Genomic DNA, 14,871 nt, shown 5'->3' with positions numbered 1-14,871 from the left:
CCTCTGTCAAGATGTGGTTCCTCAAACTCTTTGCAGTGCTCATGCTCTGCCTACTGCTCGTGGGCCAGGTAAGACACCTGTGCATATGCACAGGCATGGAATGAGAGGTGCAAACCAGGATCAGAGCTAAGGAATGGCTTCCTTGCTGAGACTACTGCATTCTGAGGGACAGTGCTCTTCCAAGGTGTGTAGCAGGGTACCAGCTCTTCCATGCCTCAGGTGAATGCCTTCGCCTTACAGGTAAATGGCTCCCCAGTACCAGAACTGACTGCTTCAAAAATAAGGCATCGGAGAATGACACCGTTTTGGAGAGGGGTTTCCCTCAGGCCCATTGGAGCTTCCTGTCGGGACGATTCTGAGTGCATCACGAAACTATGCAGGTACACTCCCCAACTGGAAGCAGGGTTGGGACAGAGGCTTGGTAAGTTGGACAGAGAAATCAACACATGGCACCACCCTAATAACAGTGGGCAGGATGGACTGCCCCAGCTGAGGTGGAGTCTCTTCAAGATGGGAGAGACCAAGTCAAGAGGAAGGAATTGTAGCAGAGTTGGCTGGCTCTGGACACTGCTGGGCATTTGTCTTAAACACCCACTTTCCTCTTCTCCTAGAAAAAGACGCTGTTCTCTAAGTGTGGCCCAGGAATGAAGGACAGCCCAGGAACAGTGAACAGCACTCACCACAATGCTCCGTTCTATGGAATATTGACTAACCATTCTAGCTGGAGACAAAGTGAAGCCATCCTGTGTTTTTAACATTTAAAGACAGATGTATGCCTTAAATTGGTCTCCGTTCCTTCTTAACATGTTGATATGTAGATAAGCTTATCTGTCATTTCAGAATTTATTTTTCTATGTATTCTATATATTAAATATCTCAAACAAATTTTGGCAGTTTGGAATTGAAGCTTTCAAGGGTAAGGAGGATTCATTCTGTATAATGTAAAGGGAAAAGCACATTGCTTAAATGATGTTAATTTCCAAATGTAGAAAGTTGAGTTAATGTTTGCTAAGGCAGGGGGGGTTTTGGAGGGGGCACACTCTGGCAGTGCATGGGACTGAACGAAGATGTCCCACATGCAATGTATTCTAGTCTTTTTTTTTTTTTTGGGGGGGGGTCGGTGGCTTTTTTGAGCCATGCCCGGTGTTGCTCAGGGGTTACAACTGGCTCTGCACTCAGAAATTATTCCAGGGGTGCTCAGGGGCCCACATAAGACGATAAGGATCAAACCTGGGCCAGTCCTGTGCAAGGCAAATGCCCGACCCACTGTATTATCACTCTGGCCCCACAAAATATATATTTCAATTCTTTAAACTACCTCCCCAGTCCAGGAAAAAATTCATTTGAGGGCCAGAGATGGTTGAGGTGTCAGGGCTCATGCCTTATCATGCACAAAGACCAGATTTCAATCCCCAGCACATGTGCACACACACAGCATCATCGGGTGTGGCCCTGGTGGTCCAAGAACAGCTGGGCCTGTGCACTGAACTGTCTGGCCTGGTTGGCACCATATGGCTGGGTGTAGCCCTGGGCTAATAGGGTTCCCCCACCCCCCCCACACACAAATTGAGTTTAAGAAAACAGTAAATGCCCAACCCACTGAGAATGGGGATGGGGAGGAACGGGGGAGGGGGGAGAGAGAGAGAGAGAGGTGAGATAACTATTGGAGGAGGGCAAATTTTGATTTATGGAAAAGGTCCTAGTTTAGAATTCTGTAACAAGAAAACAAAACCTGAATTAATGGGACCAAGCATTAAAGAGGAGTACCAGCACACCCTGAAATCCAAAGCATGACACAAAAAGGGCAAAGAGTTGAAGAAGTGTAAAGAGCACAGGGGTTATAAATTTTCATACAGAAAATCTATTTGATATTTATTAAACTTAGTTCTTCCAGCTATGGTTTGGCATTATACAAAGCATCTTAATGACACAGTAGAGTTAAAAAGATCTTTACAAATTGAAATGTGATACCCTTGTCTCCAAATATTTTAATTGCCATAAATTTGTTTAAAAATACACATTAAACGCATGTTTGACACTCTAAACTTTCTATAGTCTCAATACCACAAAATACATATAATATACTATACAGATGTGGAAAAATCTAGTTAGTATATAATATTTTGCTTACCATTAACAGCTTTATTATGTGAAATGCACATACTGACTTAGAAATCCTAGCTTCTGAGCCCCAAAGTACCTCTGAAATTTTAATGTATTGCAACAAATAAAAATCACAGTATATAATTGAAATTTTGGTTAAAAATGTCAGATGCCTGAATATTTTGGATGAAAGAAATGTAAAACAAAGATTTGAATCATGTACAAAACAAAGGCATCCTATCAGACACTAACAGTACCTTTCTGCAGAATCAACAAGGCTTTTAATTTATCAGTGGCATTACCTCCTCTCCAAAACCCTCCCCGAAATAGCAAACCATTATTCACCAAATAATTTTTAAATTCAAATAAAGGGATCTTTAATAAATATATAAGTATTTGCATCCTCCATATATAAAATTTCTTAAACCATTCAAAAGGGAGGTTAGATAGAAATTTTCCTAACTGTGCTTACCAACTCATCTCTGGACCTTAAAGACAGTGATGCCTTTAAGACACTGCCAATGAGGCCAGCTCTGTTGGTCAGCCCCACCCACCCTGCAAAGCCCTTACCTCCCCCAGAGTACTGTTGAATGCTTATACCAATGATTTTCCAGGAGAGTGCATAAAGGTGTAAAATGGGGATACTTCTTGAACAGCAACAACAAACTAAACAGTATGGATATCATGGCATTGATTTGAAAGGCAGCATTTCCAAATAGATATTTTCCAGAGAGGAACATACCAGGTAGAAAATTCCAGTGGTGAAACAAGCTAAAAGGAAACCACACGCGGAAGGAGTAAGAGATCAAATAGAGTATTTCTAGATTTTTTGGGTGGGAACATGTTTTTCTATGCTCTTTAGTTTTTTGTTTTTCTTTTTAAAAGAATGGCAATTTATGTTTGGCTGAGCAATGGTGACATGGAGAGGTTAATGCTGACAATCTTGAAAGTTTACTGCATTGAATGACAACTTAGGCTGCTATTAAAAGATTGGTAATGCCTTACTCTGTAACCAAGTTACACCAAAAGAGATTCAGATATTTCTCTTCTGTTTCCTTTTCTGGAGGCAGTAAATTCACCTTCATTAACATAGGGTTGATTTCAGTAGAACCAGCACCCACTTTACCAACAATGAATACTATGTTTCTGTCAATTGCAATCTTGGTTTTTAGGGTTTAGAAGCCTAAACTGAATTTCTCTATTAATGAGTCTGTGAAACAGATGTTCACAAACCCGACCAATTTGGCCTGTCACTACACATTCTGGTCATTCAATACTAAGCTCTTAGATGTGTAGTTGGGGAAAAAAGTCTGCCTCTCCAGCAGGTAATACATGAAACTGAAATAAAATCAACTGAAATTGAAATGCTCTATAGGAGTCTAGACAGATTTGAAATGTTTTGCTTCCCAATTTAGTTTCTTTTTGGCTTTGTTTTAAAGGAAAAAAATATCACAATCTACCTAATACACCTTCCCAGAGATGTTCCCGGGACCCAGAGGCAAACTCCCATAATTCAAAATACATGAGGCCATTTTCTTCAGTTAGCAACTGGAACTATTAAAATTCTTCCCACCCTGTAAGAGCCCTATTACACTACAGAAGGGGCTCAAATATATTTTAAAAGTTAATTTTCTACAAATCATAGTAATTAAGCTTTAACAATCTAAAAGGAATACACATTGCACCCTTGAACATTAATATTCAAGGTGTCAACAAGAAAGTGTCTTAGATCAATTTAATAAATAATGTGGAAATCGTTGCACTAAGCTAAAATACTAAACACACATTTTGACAAACTAACTTCATGTTTTCATACATACATACATACATATATATAAAGTGTGTATGTGTACATAATTTTAAAATCCAAAGTTGCATACCTCACACCTAAAAGAGTGCAAGCTGTACCTCTTTCCTCTACACAACTAGGCATCACTGACAGCAGCGACCACTGGCTGCTCACTGGCTTCTGGGAGACTCCAGAGCCACAACTTCCTTTTAGAACAGGGGCCTTTTATAGGCTCTTGCTTTACAAGGCAAGCTCATTTATTTAATAAAGGTAACGTCTCAAAGTTTCTGTCATTAAATACAAAATGATGCTGACTGATCTAGCTGATTAAACCTTTCTTTAATGAAAACAAACAATTTAAAAACAACAACAACAACAACAACAGTGAATCTAATAAAGCTACAAGTGTGTCATTCAAAGTGCAGCCCAGATGCCTATGGATTCATCTGTGCAAGAGCTCCCCAGAGCACAGGTGTGTGTGGGGGTGACGGGGTGGGGGTGGGTGGGGATGGGGCACATGCACACATTACTTCAGATTGCTTTTACGTCGGAGAATTAATTAGTGATGGTCAACCTTCTCCACTCTTCAGCAACTTTAACTATAAATTTATCTGACATGCTCACCGCTTATTAAAGTCAGTTCTTGGCTACTTGCCCAGAAAAAGGTAGCACTGAAGGGCAAGAAATGGACCAATGATCCCTGGCCAGAATGCACCTGGGGTGGCCTTTGGAAACTTGTATCATCTGGAGAAGAAGGCCCCTATTGCTTATACGAGACAACTTCATCTGCAGCAATCTGTTCGCTGGTTGCCTGTAGAGTCCAGTGGAACGGGCTGCTGCCTCCTGGCATAGAAGTGTGATCTTAAAGAGCAGTCAACAGAATAACTTTTTTAAAAATAGCTGCTATTTCTAGAATTAACTATATATTAAGCACAAATTTCAGAGTGAGTTTTTAGCCACTTGTCAAATGCAGTTTTAAAAGATTAGAGAACACTGAAGACACCTACTGAGGAAGAAGGAATAGTGACCTGTAAGGGAGTCCAAAGTAGGTGCTGGAGCAGAGGAAGACAAAGATAGGGTTTCTGAGCAGAAGGACACAGAGAAGAGGGAGTGGTATTTCCACAGACTATTACACTGAAAACCCAATTATTTAGGATAGAATTTTGATCCATGGCCTGTTATCATGTGGTGGGAAAAGGTCCCCCACAATTGAAACTTGAAAAATTTATATTCTCTAAGAATTAACAGTTACATATAGAGAGAATCTTAGAGCAGCACCATAAAACATGCAGGAAACTCTACTTCAATAAAATTATCAGTGTGTTCCCAGAAATGCTCCTGCTGCCTTCTGGACACACAAGAGACTAGAGCACACTAGAGCTCAGGGAGTGCCAATTGGCTCTGTGGCTGACCGTCTAAAAAGCTCAGAGGATACTTTTTCCATTTCTAAGTCATCACTGCAAATTAAAGGAAACCAGTCAGAGGAATCGAGAAAGACAGGACATACATCTGTGATTAACAGTGGCAAATTTCTTACTACCATGATCACTGAGAAGTTGTCCTCTTAAGGAAAACTGTTCCTAAAACACACCATAGTTGTTAGGTATCGGAGGCAATTTCTCCAAGGGAAAAAGGGTTCAGAAACTTAACATATTTTTTTGGATCTTAATCTTCAATGATATGCAAAAACAACTTGAGGTATGAAACATTTAAGAAGCTCTATAAACATGAGGCCATAGGACAAAGGAGGTTTCACTAGCTTCAGAAGTAAGTGTAAAAGATTCAAATAGAGGATTCACTGCACCACTGGGCTTGGAGATTTTCAATTCCTCCTTTCCCATTTCAAGCTTTAGCAATTTTTTTTTTTATAAATAGCAGAGCAATTTTTATTTTTGTCCGATGGATTCATTACTGGAATAGGGAAATGGATAAGCTATTTTTTGAACAGCATTACCCGACAGGTTAGACTAAGTCATGTAATAAAGTCTTAGCTTTTTCTGAAAGGATTCATTTTTATGTGACCCTAAATTAAGATTTACAAGAAAAGAGAATGTAAAATATTACTACAGAAGACCAACCACATGGGCAATCTGGTCCTAGTGTAAAACTTCATCTGTAAACAATCCACAGTCCTCATTTCAAGGTAAGATTTAAGGCACACCAGACATGATAGGGGCATTAAAACAAAACAAAAACCAAACACAGAGGGTACATTGCTCACCTGTGACTCCTTTATGCACCTTATTGGGAAAAGTATTTAGAGAAACACCTTGTATTGAGCCAGCTTTTTAGCTCTATGTCCCCTTTTTTAGCTCCCGTCCCCTTCCCAACAGATAACAATGAACTAAATTAAATGCTTTCCTTATCTGAATTTTCTGATCCCATCAGAAACATAAATTATTGATGAGGGCCTTCATTATACGAAGATTGAATATGAGAGGTTAAGAAGAAATTAATTATCTACCAGGCATTAAAACTGTAAATTGTACAGCAAAAAGAACACACAACCAAAGCTCTAGCCCATTCCTACAACACTGCATGTTCCTAAGAAAGCACTGCAATCTACTGTAGGGAAATACAAAAATTTCTGAAGAGAGATTTTTCCCTTCAAACATCATGAGTAAAAGAGACACAGGCAACACCCTCAGGCTAGCTTATCCTTTGTTCAATAGTAACTTTCTGTTTCAATTAACCATCAAGTGATCAGCAACAAGAAAGAACATAGTTTTAATAAATCCATAAAGTTCAAGATTGTCCTTATATGAAACCCTTCATACAACATACTTCTCCTAGAAAGTTTGCCTGCCCTCATAAGTAATGCATTAAATGCAAGTTATAGTCACCTTGTGATTGCTATAGTGTTATTAACACATTCACAGTTCTTGAAATAATGCATACCAAATTAGACATTTCAATAGACACTGCATTTTACATCCATGTAGAATGCCATCTTCTCATTTTTAAGTGATATTTCATGTAGAATATCTTTAATACTAAATAAAAATTCTGCAATAATAAAATTGTAGTTAAGATTTGAAATAACATCAGGTAGTAGGTGTAGAAAGAATATGTCCATATTTTAGAGGAACCAACTCTTACTCTTAGAAGAGCTACCACAAAAGACATAAGGTAACAAAGCTCCCAAAGTATATAAATAAAAACGTCTACATTAAACTTAGCTAAATATTTAACAGAGTAAATTTATAGGCAGAAAAAAACCTAAGTTTTAAACTATTCCCAAACTGGGAACTTTAAAAATTAAAATAAATTAAATTTCAATTAGTCATGAATTACAACTGGAATTTCACTCATTACAGATAACTGAAACCATCTTATTGATGTGCTGCATATTTTAAAACATTTAAATAATTCTTCAGATTGGGAATATTGAAGGAGTCAACTGACATGATGGCTTTGGGTTTTTAAAAAAACAATGCATGAATTAGGGAGGAGAAAACCATTCCTCATTCTTAGTGTTGACTAGGTGGCGTGTTATGGCAGTTTTCCTTCGTGATGTGACACAGTGTTGTGGAGAAAATCAGAGGCAACGAGAATGTGTTCAGTTCAAGATATCAATTTGGCATCCTGGCGAAGCCAGTGTAGTCCCTGCCGGGTATAGCGAATTAGGTCTGTCATGATGCTTGCATTAAAGATGAGAGGGCCCATTACTTTATCCAGTTCAGCAAAGAATTCTAGAAAATAAAAAAAACTCATTAAATGAGGCACACTCTTGTGAATCACAAATTTAAATTTTTTACTCAACTGTAAAACAGTATTATGAATTAAAAAAAAACAAAACACCTGTCCTTCACTATCCTGACAACTCCATGTTTCAGTACAAGCCACCCCACTTATTTTCCCCTAAGTCACTATACATTTTAAGCAAAATGTATGGTCAGAAATAAACTGTTACCTATATAAGCAAAATTTTACTACTGAAAATAAGTCATTGCATTTTACTTTACCGGAAATATTAAAATGAAGACTTAGTACTATATTACACACAACACATTTTAAAAAATCTTTCTTTGATTTTTGGGTCATACCCAGCTATACTCAGGGAACCATATGGGGATTGAACCTGGGTAAGCCATGTGCAAGGTAAGTGCCCTACCTGCTATACCACTATCTCTCCAGTCACAAAACATTTTCTGAGTATTGTTTCTGTATAGAAACAAGTGGTAAACATAAGAATAATGTTCTGTGTATTTCCCCCATGAAAGCAACTTATTGGGAGAATTAAGTCAGCCTCAAGAACTTTCTGCTCTACTCTTAACTTAGTTTGATGAATTAAATACCACATTATTTGAGTCAATTATTGATGTAAGACAGAAAAATAAATGAATTCTTGCAGTTTCTCCCAGTGTGAACAAATACAGGTTGAAATGGGTGTGGAGGAGGCTATGGTAATATACGACTTGACCTCAATGCCATTTGGGAAGACAGAGGGATGCAGAACTCAGCAGAGTTTTTAGGTATGTAGAAGAAAACCAGTGGTCATACTGGTATTAAAGATCTTAGTCTACTCAAATAAGGCAAGAAGTAATCAAAAATTGGAGGAAAGAATGTGTTTCTTTAATAGATTTCTACCTAATATATACAAAAGAAATGTCAACACAGAATCCCGTTGCTCATCGATTTGCTCGAGCAGGCACCAGTAACGTCTCTCATTGAGACTTATTGCTACTGTTTTTGGCATATCTAATGCACACGAGTAGCTTGCCAGGCTCTCCGAGAGGGGTGGAGAAATCGAACACGGGTATCCTGCTAAAATTCCTATTTCCTAACAAAAAAATGGATGTGATGATAGTGATGAATGGATGCTAAACACTAAGTTTAAGTTAATATGGACTTTTGTATCACATTGATCAGATTCACACTGCCTAAATAAATCCAAGGAGAACTCATAGTACCACTAAGTAAGAAGTAACCACTGAAAGCCTCATACTCTAATAAAATAGAAAATCTAGAGACCCACTTATAGAATTCTTAGCTAAAATAATGAGTTTGAGCTAATCAAATCTCCAAAATAACGATTTGCTTAAAGGAAGTAAGAGGGGTCTGGAGAGAGGTCTGGAGTGATAGTACAGCGGGTAGGGTGTTTGCCTTGCACATGGCCAACCAAGTTTGATCCCTGGCAAGACACATGGTTCCCCAAGAACTGCCAGGAGTAACTCCTGAGTGCAGAGCCAGGAAAAACCCAAAAAGAAAAAAAAAAAAAAAGAGGGGAACTGGAACTGGAGAAACAGTACAGGAGTCAGTGTACTGCCATTGACTTGCATACAGCTCACTAGAATTCAATTCCGGCTATCTTGAGTACACAGCCAGGAGTAACCCCCTGAATATCACTTGGGTGTGGCTTAACCCCTCCCCCCACAACCTTGACAAATAAATTGAAATAAAAACGAGCTTTTCTTTTTTTGGTTTTTGGGCCACACCTGTCAAGGCTCAGTGGTTACACCTGACTCTGTACTCAGGAATCACTCATGGCACTACTCTTGGGATGATTTGAGTTTGAAGAAGGGTATGAACAAGGCCATATCCACTATACTATCTATCTGGCTTCTAGTAATTTTTTCTTTTAAAATAAAAAAAAATTTTATATATATATTGATTTTTACCAAGAACTATGTTTAGTTTAGCTTGTGTCACCAGAATAATAAAAATTATTTCCTAATCAAAGGCAGTATACTTAGTATGATACTAAGCAAGAATCAGCAAACTATTATTAATTCAACCAGATCATAAAAGCTCCATTTAACAATCTCATTCTTCAACCAAATTTACTTCAGAGATCTAATACTCACCTTTTTGCTCTTTGGAAAGCTGTTCAGCTTGGTCCCAAATTTCAATGGCATAGAGGAAGTTGGATGTAACCTGAACATAGCTGGCTGCCATATGGTGGATCCTCTGTGGAATGGTCACCGAAGAACCACTTGCTGAAGCACTACTGGCTCCAGAAGAATAATTTCCTGAATTACCTGGTGACAGCTTTGGAGAAACAGGGGATGGCATCCCAACAGCTTTGCTGTATGAAGAGAAAATAGAAGAATATTTATAGAATATAATTAAAGTAAAAAACATAAAGCGAAAAATATACATGATATTTTTTTGTATTTATTTAGTATTTTTGTTTACATACAGATCAGAGGTTTACGGAAATTCAAATGTGCAATAATAAGAGTTGGCAAGTTCATTAAGCTTGATATTCTACACTTTTCTTTCCCTAAAAGTAACTGATTGTTAAAGAAAATAGCAACCTCATACTTTTAAATTAGATATTACCAGGAAATACATTTTCTTCTATGTGTTTATTCATTAGTACTAAGTTAAAAATTTTATCTAAATTTCTATTTTAATAAGTAGCAACAAAAAAAGAGATCAGGAAAAAGTCATGCACTTGATAGGAGTTCAAAGACCTATAAGGTGAATCTCTTCATTCCCAGCACAATACACCTGCCATCTATTTGGTATTTACTTTGAAATTTTTGAAAATAGTAAAAAAATTAGGTGGATTTAAAAAAAAAGGTATGGCAGCAGATTAAATACCACAATTATTTATTCTTACCTCCACAATTACCAGCACTTTCCTCAGTTTAATGATCTAGTGTTTACAGAAGAGGTATAGTTTTTCTCAATTAATTGTTATAATCTCAAGTTTTGTATCAATGATATTTATTAGAAATATGTATGTATACTGGAATCTGGCAAACTACTTTCAACAGTACCAAAATGTGTGAAAATGCTTGAAGTCCATAAAAACAAGGAAACTCAAACCAAAGTTTTCAAAGGTTATTTGGTGCTGGGGGTATGGCTCAAGTGGTAGAACATCATGCCTGCATGTGTAAGGCCTGGGCTCTGATCCGTGGCACAACAGTTGGTCCCTGCAGCATGACTGGGAGCTGCTCTGGTAGCACTTGCCAAATGTGGTATACAATAATAAAAATTTAGTGACTACTTTGTTTTTTATTATTTACATTTATTATATATTTAAATGTACATTTTTAAAATGGCTGTAGTGGGGGCTACAGTGGTGCTTGAGCCACTCTCAGCAGTGTTGGTCAGGGGGTCAACACTGACCAAGACTGAATCCAAGATCTCATATGTACAAAGGATTGTCCTATCACTAGAGTCACAACTGTAGATATGTTTTTTTTTGTTATTTTTTCTTTGGACATATTTCTTTTATCTGTATTTTTACCCCTATAAATTTGGTTAAGAAGACACGTAAGGGGGAGTAACGTCAACAGGCCAAATGCTTTCAGGAGGCCTAGACTCAACCCCTGGTACCTGGTACCCAGAGTGCTGCTGAGAGCAATCCCCGAGCCTGCCAGGAGTGATGAGTGCAGAGCTAGGAGTAAGTCCTGAGCACATCTGGGAGTGACCCCAAACAAACACAAGTCAAACTTTGAGAGGATTAATGTACTATAATATCTCAGATTTCTGTACATAAAATTTAAGTTTGTCACATCTTCAAATTGTAAAAAAAATACATAGAGGAAAAGTGATTAATTTCTCAAGAATATTGTATTAGAAATAGTTTTGTTTTAAGAAGTGATTTTTCAATGTTTTTTTGAATTGTAACTACCAATTTTTTATATAAAAATTAACTTGTCAAAAGTAGTATTTTATAGAATAAAATAAACCTACCTTCCCAACCCAGGTGACGGTGCTTGAGAATTATTGTAAGAATTCTGTGGAGAAAGTAAATATATATTCTATTACTAAATTGAGAGAGGGAAAGACAGAAAGAGAGAAAGAGAAAGGGAGGGAGGGAGAAAAGGAGGAAGGGAAGAGGGAGGGAGAAAAGGAGGAAGGGAAGAAGGGAGGGTGGGAGAGAGGAAGGAAGGAAGGAAGGAAGGAAGGAAGGAAGGAAGGAAGGAAGGAAGGAAGGAAGGAAGGAAGGAAGGAAGGAAGGGAGGGAGGGAGGGTAGGAAGGAGGGAGGGAAGGAGGGAGGGAGGGAGGGAGGGAAAGAAGAAAAAATGTTTTAAATCCTCACTACGTTTGAAGTACTATTTTAAAAATCATGAGGCCAGATCTAATCTTAACAAGGCTTACAAATTTAAAAATCAAAAGTGAGGGCCGGAGTGATAGTACAATGGGTAGGGTGTTTGCCGTCATACGCCGACCTGAGTTCAATCCCCAGCATCCCATATGGTCCCCCAAGCACTGCCAGGAGTAACCCCTGAGCATCGCTAGGTGTGACCCAAAAAGCCAATAAATAAATAAATAAATAAATAAATCTAAAAGTGCATGTGTACATGTGTTAAAGAATGATTTAGCTGAGTGTTCTTTTCTAAGACTTAAAAGGAGAGATAATGAATAACACAAAACAGAAAAAAGTAGGGGAGTGAGTCCCACTCACTGTAGAAAAGCAACTAAACATGAACTATGCAACTTTCCTGGAGGAGAGGGAGAGAGAAAGAGTCAGAGATAGAGAGAAGTAACTTGTGTTCATGGTAGGAAGCTAAGTGAATTAGTGAAGTAGTGAAGTGAGTAAGTGAAGTAGTGAATTAGTGAAGTAGTGAAGTGAATAAGTGAAGTAGTGAAGTGAATTAGTGAATTAGTGAATTAGTATCAAGAACAGGATTTAAGGAAAATCAATTTAAGGAAAATCAATGTGGTGCTGTTGTGAAAAACACAGATGTCTTAGGAAACTAGGATAATAAGGAAGGCTAGAAGTAAAACAAAGACCCTTTTAAATAATAGAGGGGTTGGAACGATAGCACAGCAGGTAGGGCGTTTGCCTTGCACACGGCCAACCTGGGTTCGATTCCCAGCATTTCATATAGTCCCCCAGCACTGCCAGGAGTAATTCCTGAGTGCAGAGCCAGGAGTAACCCCTGTGCATCGCTCGGTGTGACCCAAAAAATAAAAATAAAAAAAAATAATAGATTTCACAATTAAAGAGCTACTGTAAGTGGCAATACTGATTTTATAATCAGCTCCATGTATATTTGAAAACTTTCTGTGAAAACACTTATTTTAAAGTTCCCCCTAGCAGCTTCTCCCCTGCTGCGGCAGGTAAAAGATGAACACACTTCTAGGGTAGAGCTAGGAACTTTACAGATTGTCCTCTGTACAATCAACTCTCTTCTTTGCAAACTTACCTTCAGGTGCTCTGTCAGTGTCTTGGAGTACCTCAAAGCATTTTCCTTCTTCAGTTTGAATAGCCTCAGGTATAGCAAAGACTGACACCGTAGGCTGGCCAAAAGAAAAGAGCAGCTCATTTACCACAAGTTCAGACTGCTCACATCTGCACAGTGCACATCTTTTGCACTATGCAAGAGATCAGAGCTAGTTCACATGAGCAGACCATAGCGGAAAGGTCAACCCTACCAACCCTTAGTCAAAACTGTAAGATTTGCTTTTATTACGGTATACATGCTATAGGGCACATCTGGAAATAAGAAACCTACGATGAGCCTGTTTGCTGACATTGAAAAAATAGAAACCATTTTCTTAGGATTCCAACATGTCATCAAAACAATAAACATTGGGAAAAGAAAAGAAAGAACAATCAGAAGTAGAGTCCAGGACAAATTATAAAGAATCAAAACACTTAATTAGGAAACTCAACTATGTATATTAATTTTGTGGGGACACACTCATGGTGTTAAGGGGTTACTCCTGGCTTTGCACACAGAAATTACTCCTGGCAAGCTTAGGTGACCATATGTGATGCTAGGGATCAAACCTGGGTCAGCCACGTGCAAGGCAAGTGCCCTAACTGCTGTACTAGGGCACTAGACTCCAGCCACCCTCAACAGTGAGCATTATGGTTCTATGAAATATCATTCATAGTGGTCCTACATGATCATCACTATTTAACCACTCCCATCACTTTGACTTCTCACTAGTGTCTTCTCATTTTTCAAGTTTTCAGTTTTTTGGGGACCTAAGCAATCAAACAGTGGGTAGGGTGCATGCCTTGCATAAGGCCAACCTGGGTTCAATCCCCAGCATTCCATATGGTCCCCCTAGCACCACCACCAAAGAGCCAGGAGTAAGCCCTGGGAATTGCTAGGCGTGGCCCCAAAATAATCAAAGAAAGTTTTCAGTTTTGTTCCACTAATCAACCCTTGTAAATGTGCCCTTTACCTGAAGAAAAAGTCTCCCTACTTTCTAGTTCTTTAATTATATACACGTTTCTTACAATTTATAATTAATTCATATACATTTATGATTATTTGATTGGTGTTTGTCTCCTCACACAGGACTATAAACACCATGACCTGGGGGAAAGTTTTTGAGCCACGCTCACCTGTGTTCAGGGCTAACTACTGACTGTATGCTAAAGGTCATTCCTGTCACCATATGACATGCTGGGAATTATACCTGGGTTGGCTGCATGCAAGGCGAGCACCAACCATGAAAAATTCATCTCTAGTTGCATTCCAAGATGTTAAAACTCAGGGTTGGGGCCTGAGGGATAGTACAGAATATAGGGAGTGTGCTTTACATGTGGTCAACCTGGGCTTGATCCCTGGCTTCCCATATCTCCCCAGGAGTAAAACCTGAGTACCATTGGGTATGGCCCAAAAACAAAAATAAGTAAGAACAAAAACTTGATCCCACACAGGATCAAATTAAATATATACCAGTAACAAATGACCTGATAATATCTCCCTAAGACCAAGCAAATAGGCTACCTTGTTTATTCTGAGCATGATAAACATGTACTCCCTAAGGGAAGGTGTATTTGTGTGAAGAGAGAAAAGTGAAAAAGAGCCCAGAAAAGTGACATACTTAAGAATATGAAGGTTCTAACATCAATTACACTCTACCAAAACTATAGTAAAGAGAGAAATGAAGAACTGACAATTAAAATCTTTCAGCAGGATTGAATTATTTTGTTTTATTCATCAGTAATAAATTTATCAGGGGCAGGAAGCTCTGCATGCTGGAGTCCCAAACTTGATCTCCAGAACCTCATGGTACCTTAGTACCAGAGAATCTACTCCCAAAATACAAGAGT

The 14,871-nt window shown here is 38.4% G+C and overlaps 1 protein-coding gene across 3 annotated transcripts in view; it reads right to left on the bottom strand.

Annotated features, from left to right (window-relative positions):
• Positions 1-1,860: 1,860 nt before the first annotated feature.
• The window catches only part of AFF4 (ALF transcription elongation factor 4), a 94,812-nt gene continuing 81,801 nt past the window's right edge, over positions 1,861-14,871 (bottom strand). For all 3 annotated transcript variants that reach the window (XM_055141420.1, XM_004609858.2, XM_055141421.1), the window contains 4 exons: positions 13,004-13,097; positions 11,543-11,586; positions 9,700-9,920; positions 1,861-7,584 (listed from right to left, as the gene is read on the bottom strand). In XM_055141420.1, coding sequence (XP_054997395.1) covers positions 7,457-7,584; positions 9,700-9,920; positions 11,543-11,586; positions 13,004-13,097 — 487 coding nt within the window. In that variant the 3' untranslated portion in view covers positions 1,861-7,456. The remainder of the gene's footprint in view (positions 7,585-9,699; positions 9,921-11,542; positions 11,587-13,003; positions 13,098-14,871) is intronic.

This window comes from Sorex araneus, chromosome 6 (assembly GCF_027595985.1).
Source record: "Sorex araneus isolate mSorAra2 chromosome 6, mSorAra2.pri, whole genome shotgun sequence".
NCBI classification, from domain to species: Eukaryota; Metazoa; Chordata; class Mammalia; order Eulipotyphla; family Soricidae; genus Sorex; species Sorex araneus.
The sequence above is the reverse complement of the archived record's forward strand: the minus strand, read 5'-3'. Positions and strand labels throughout refer to the sequence as shown.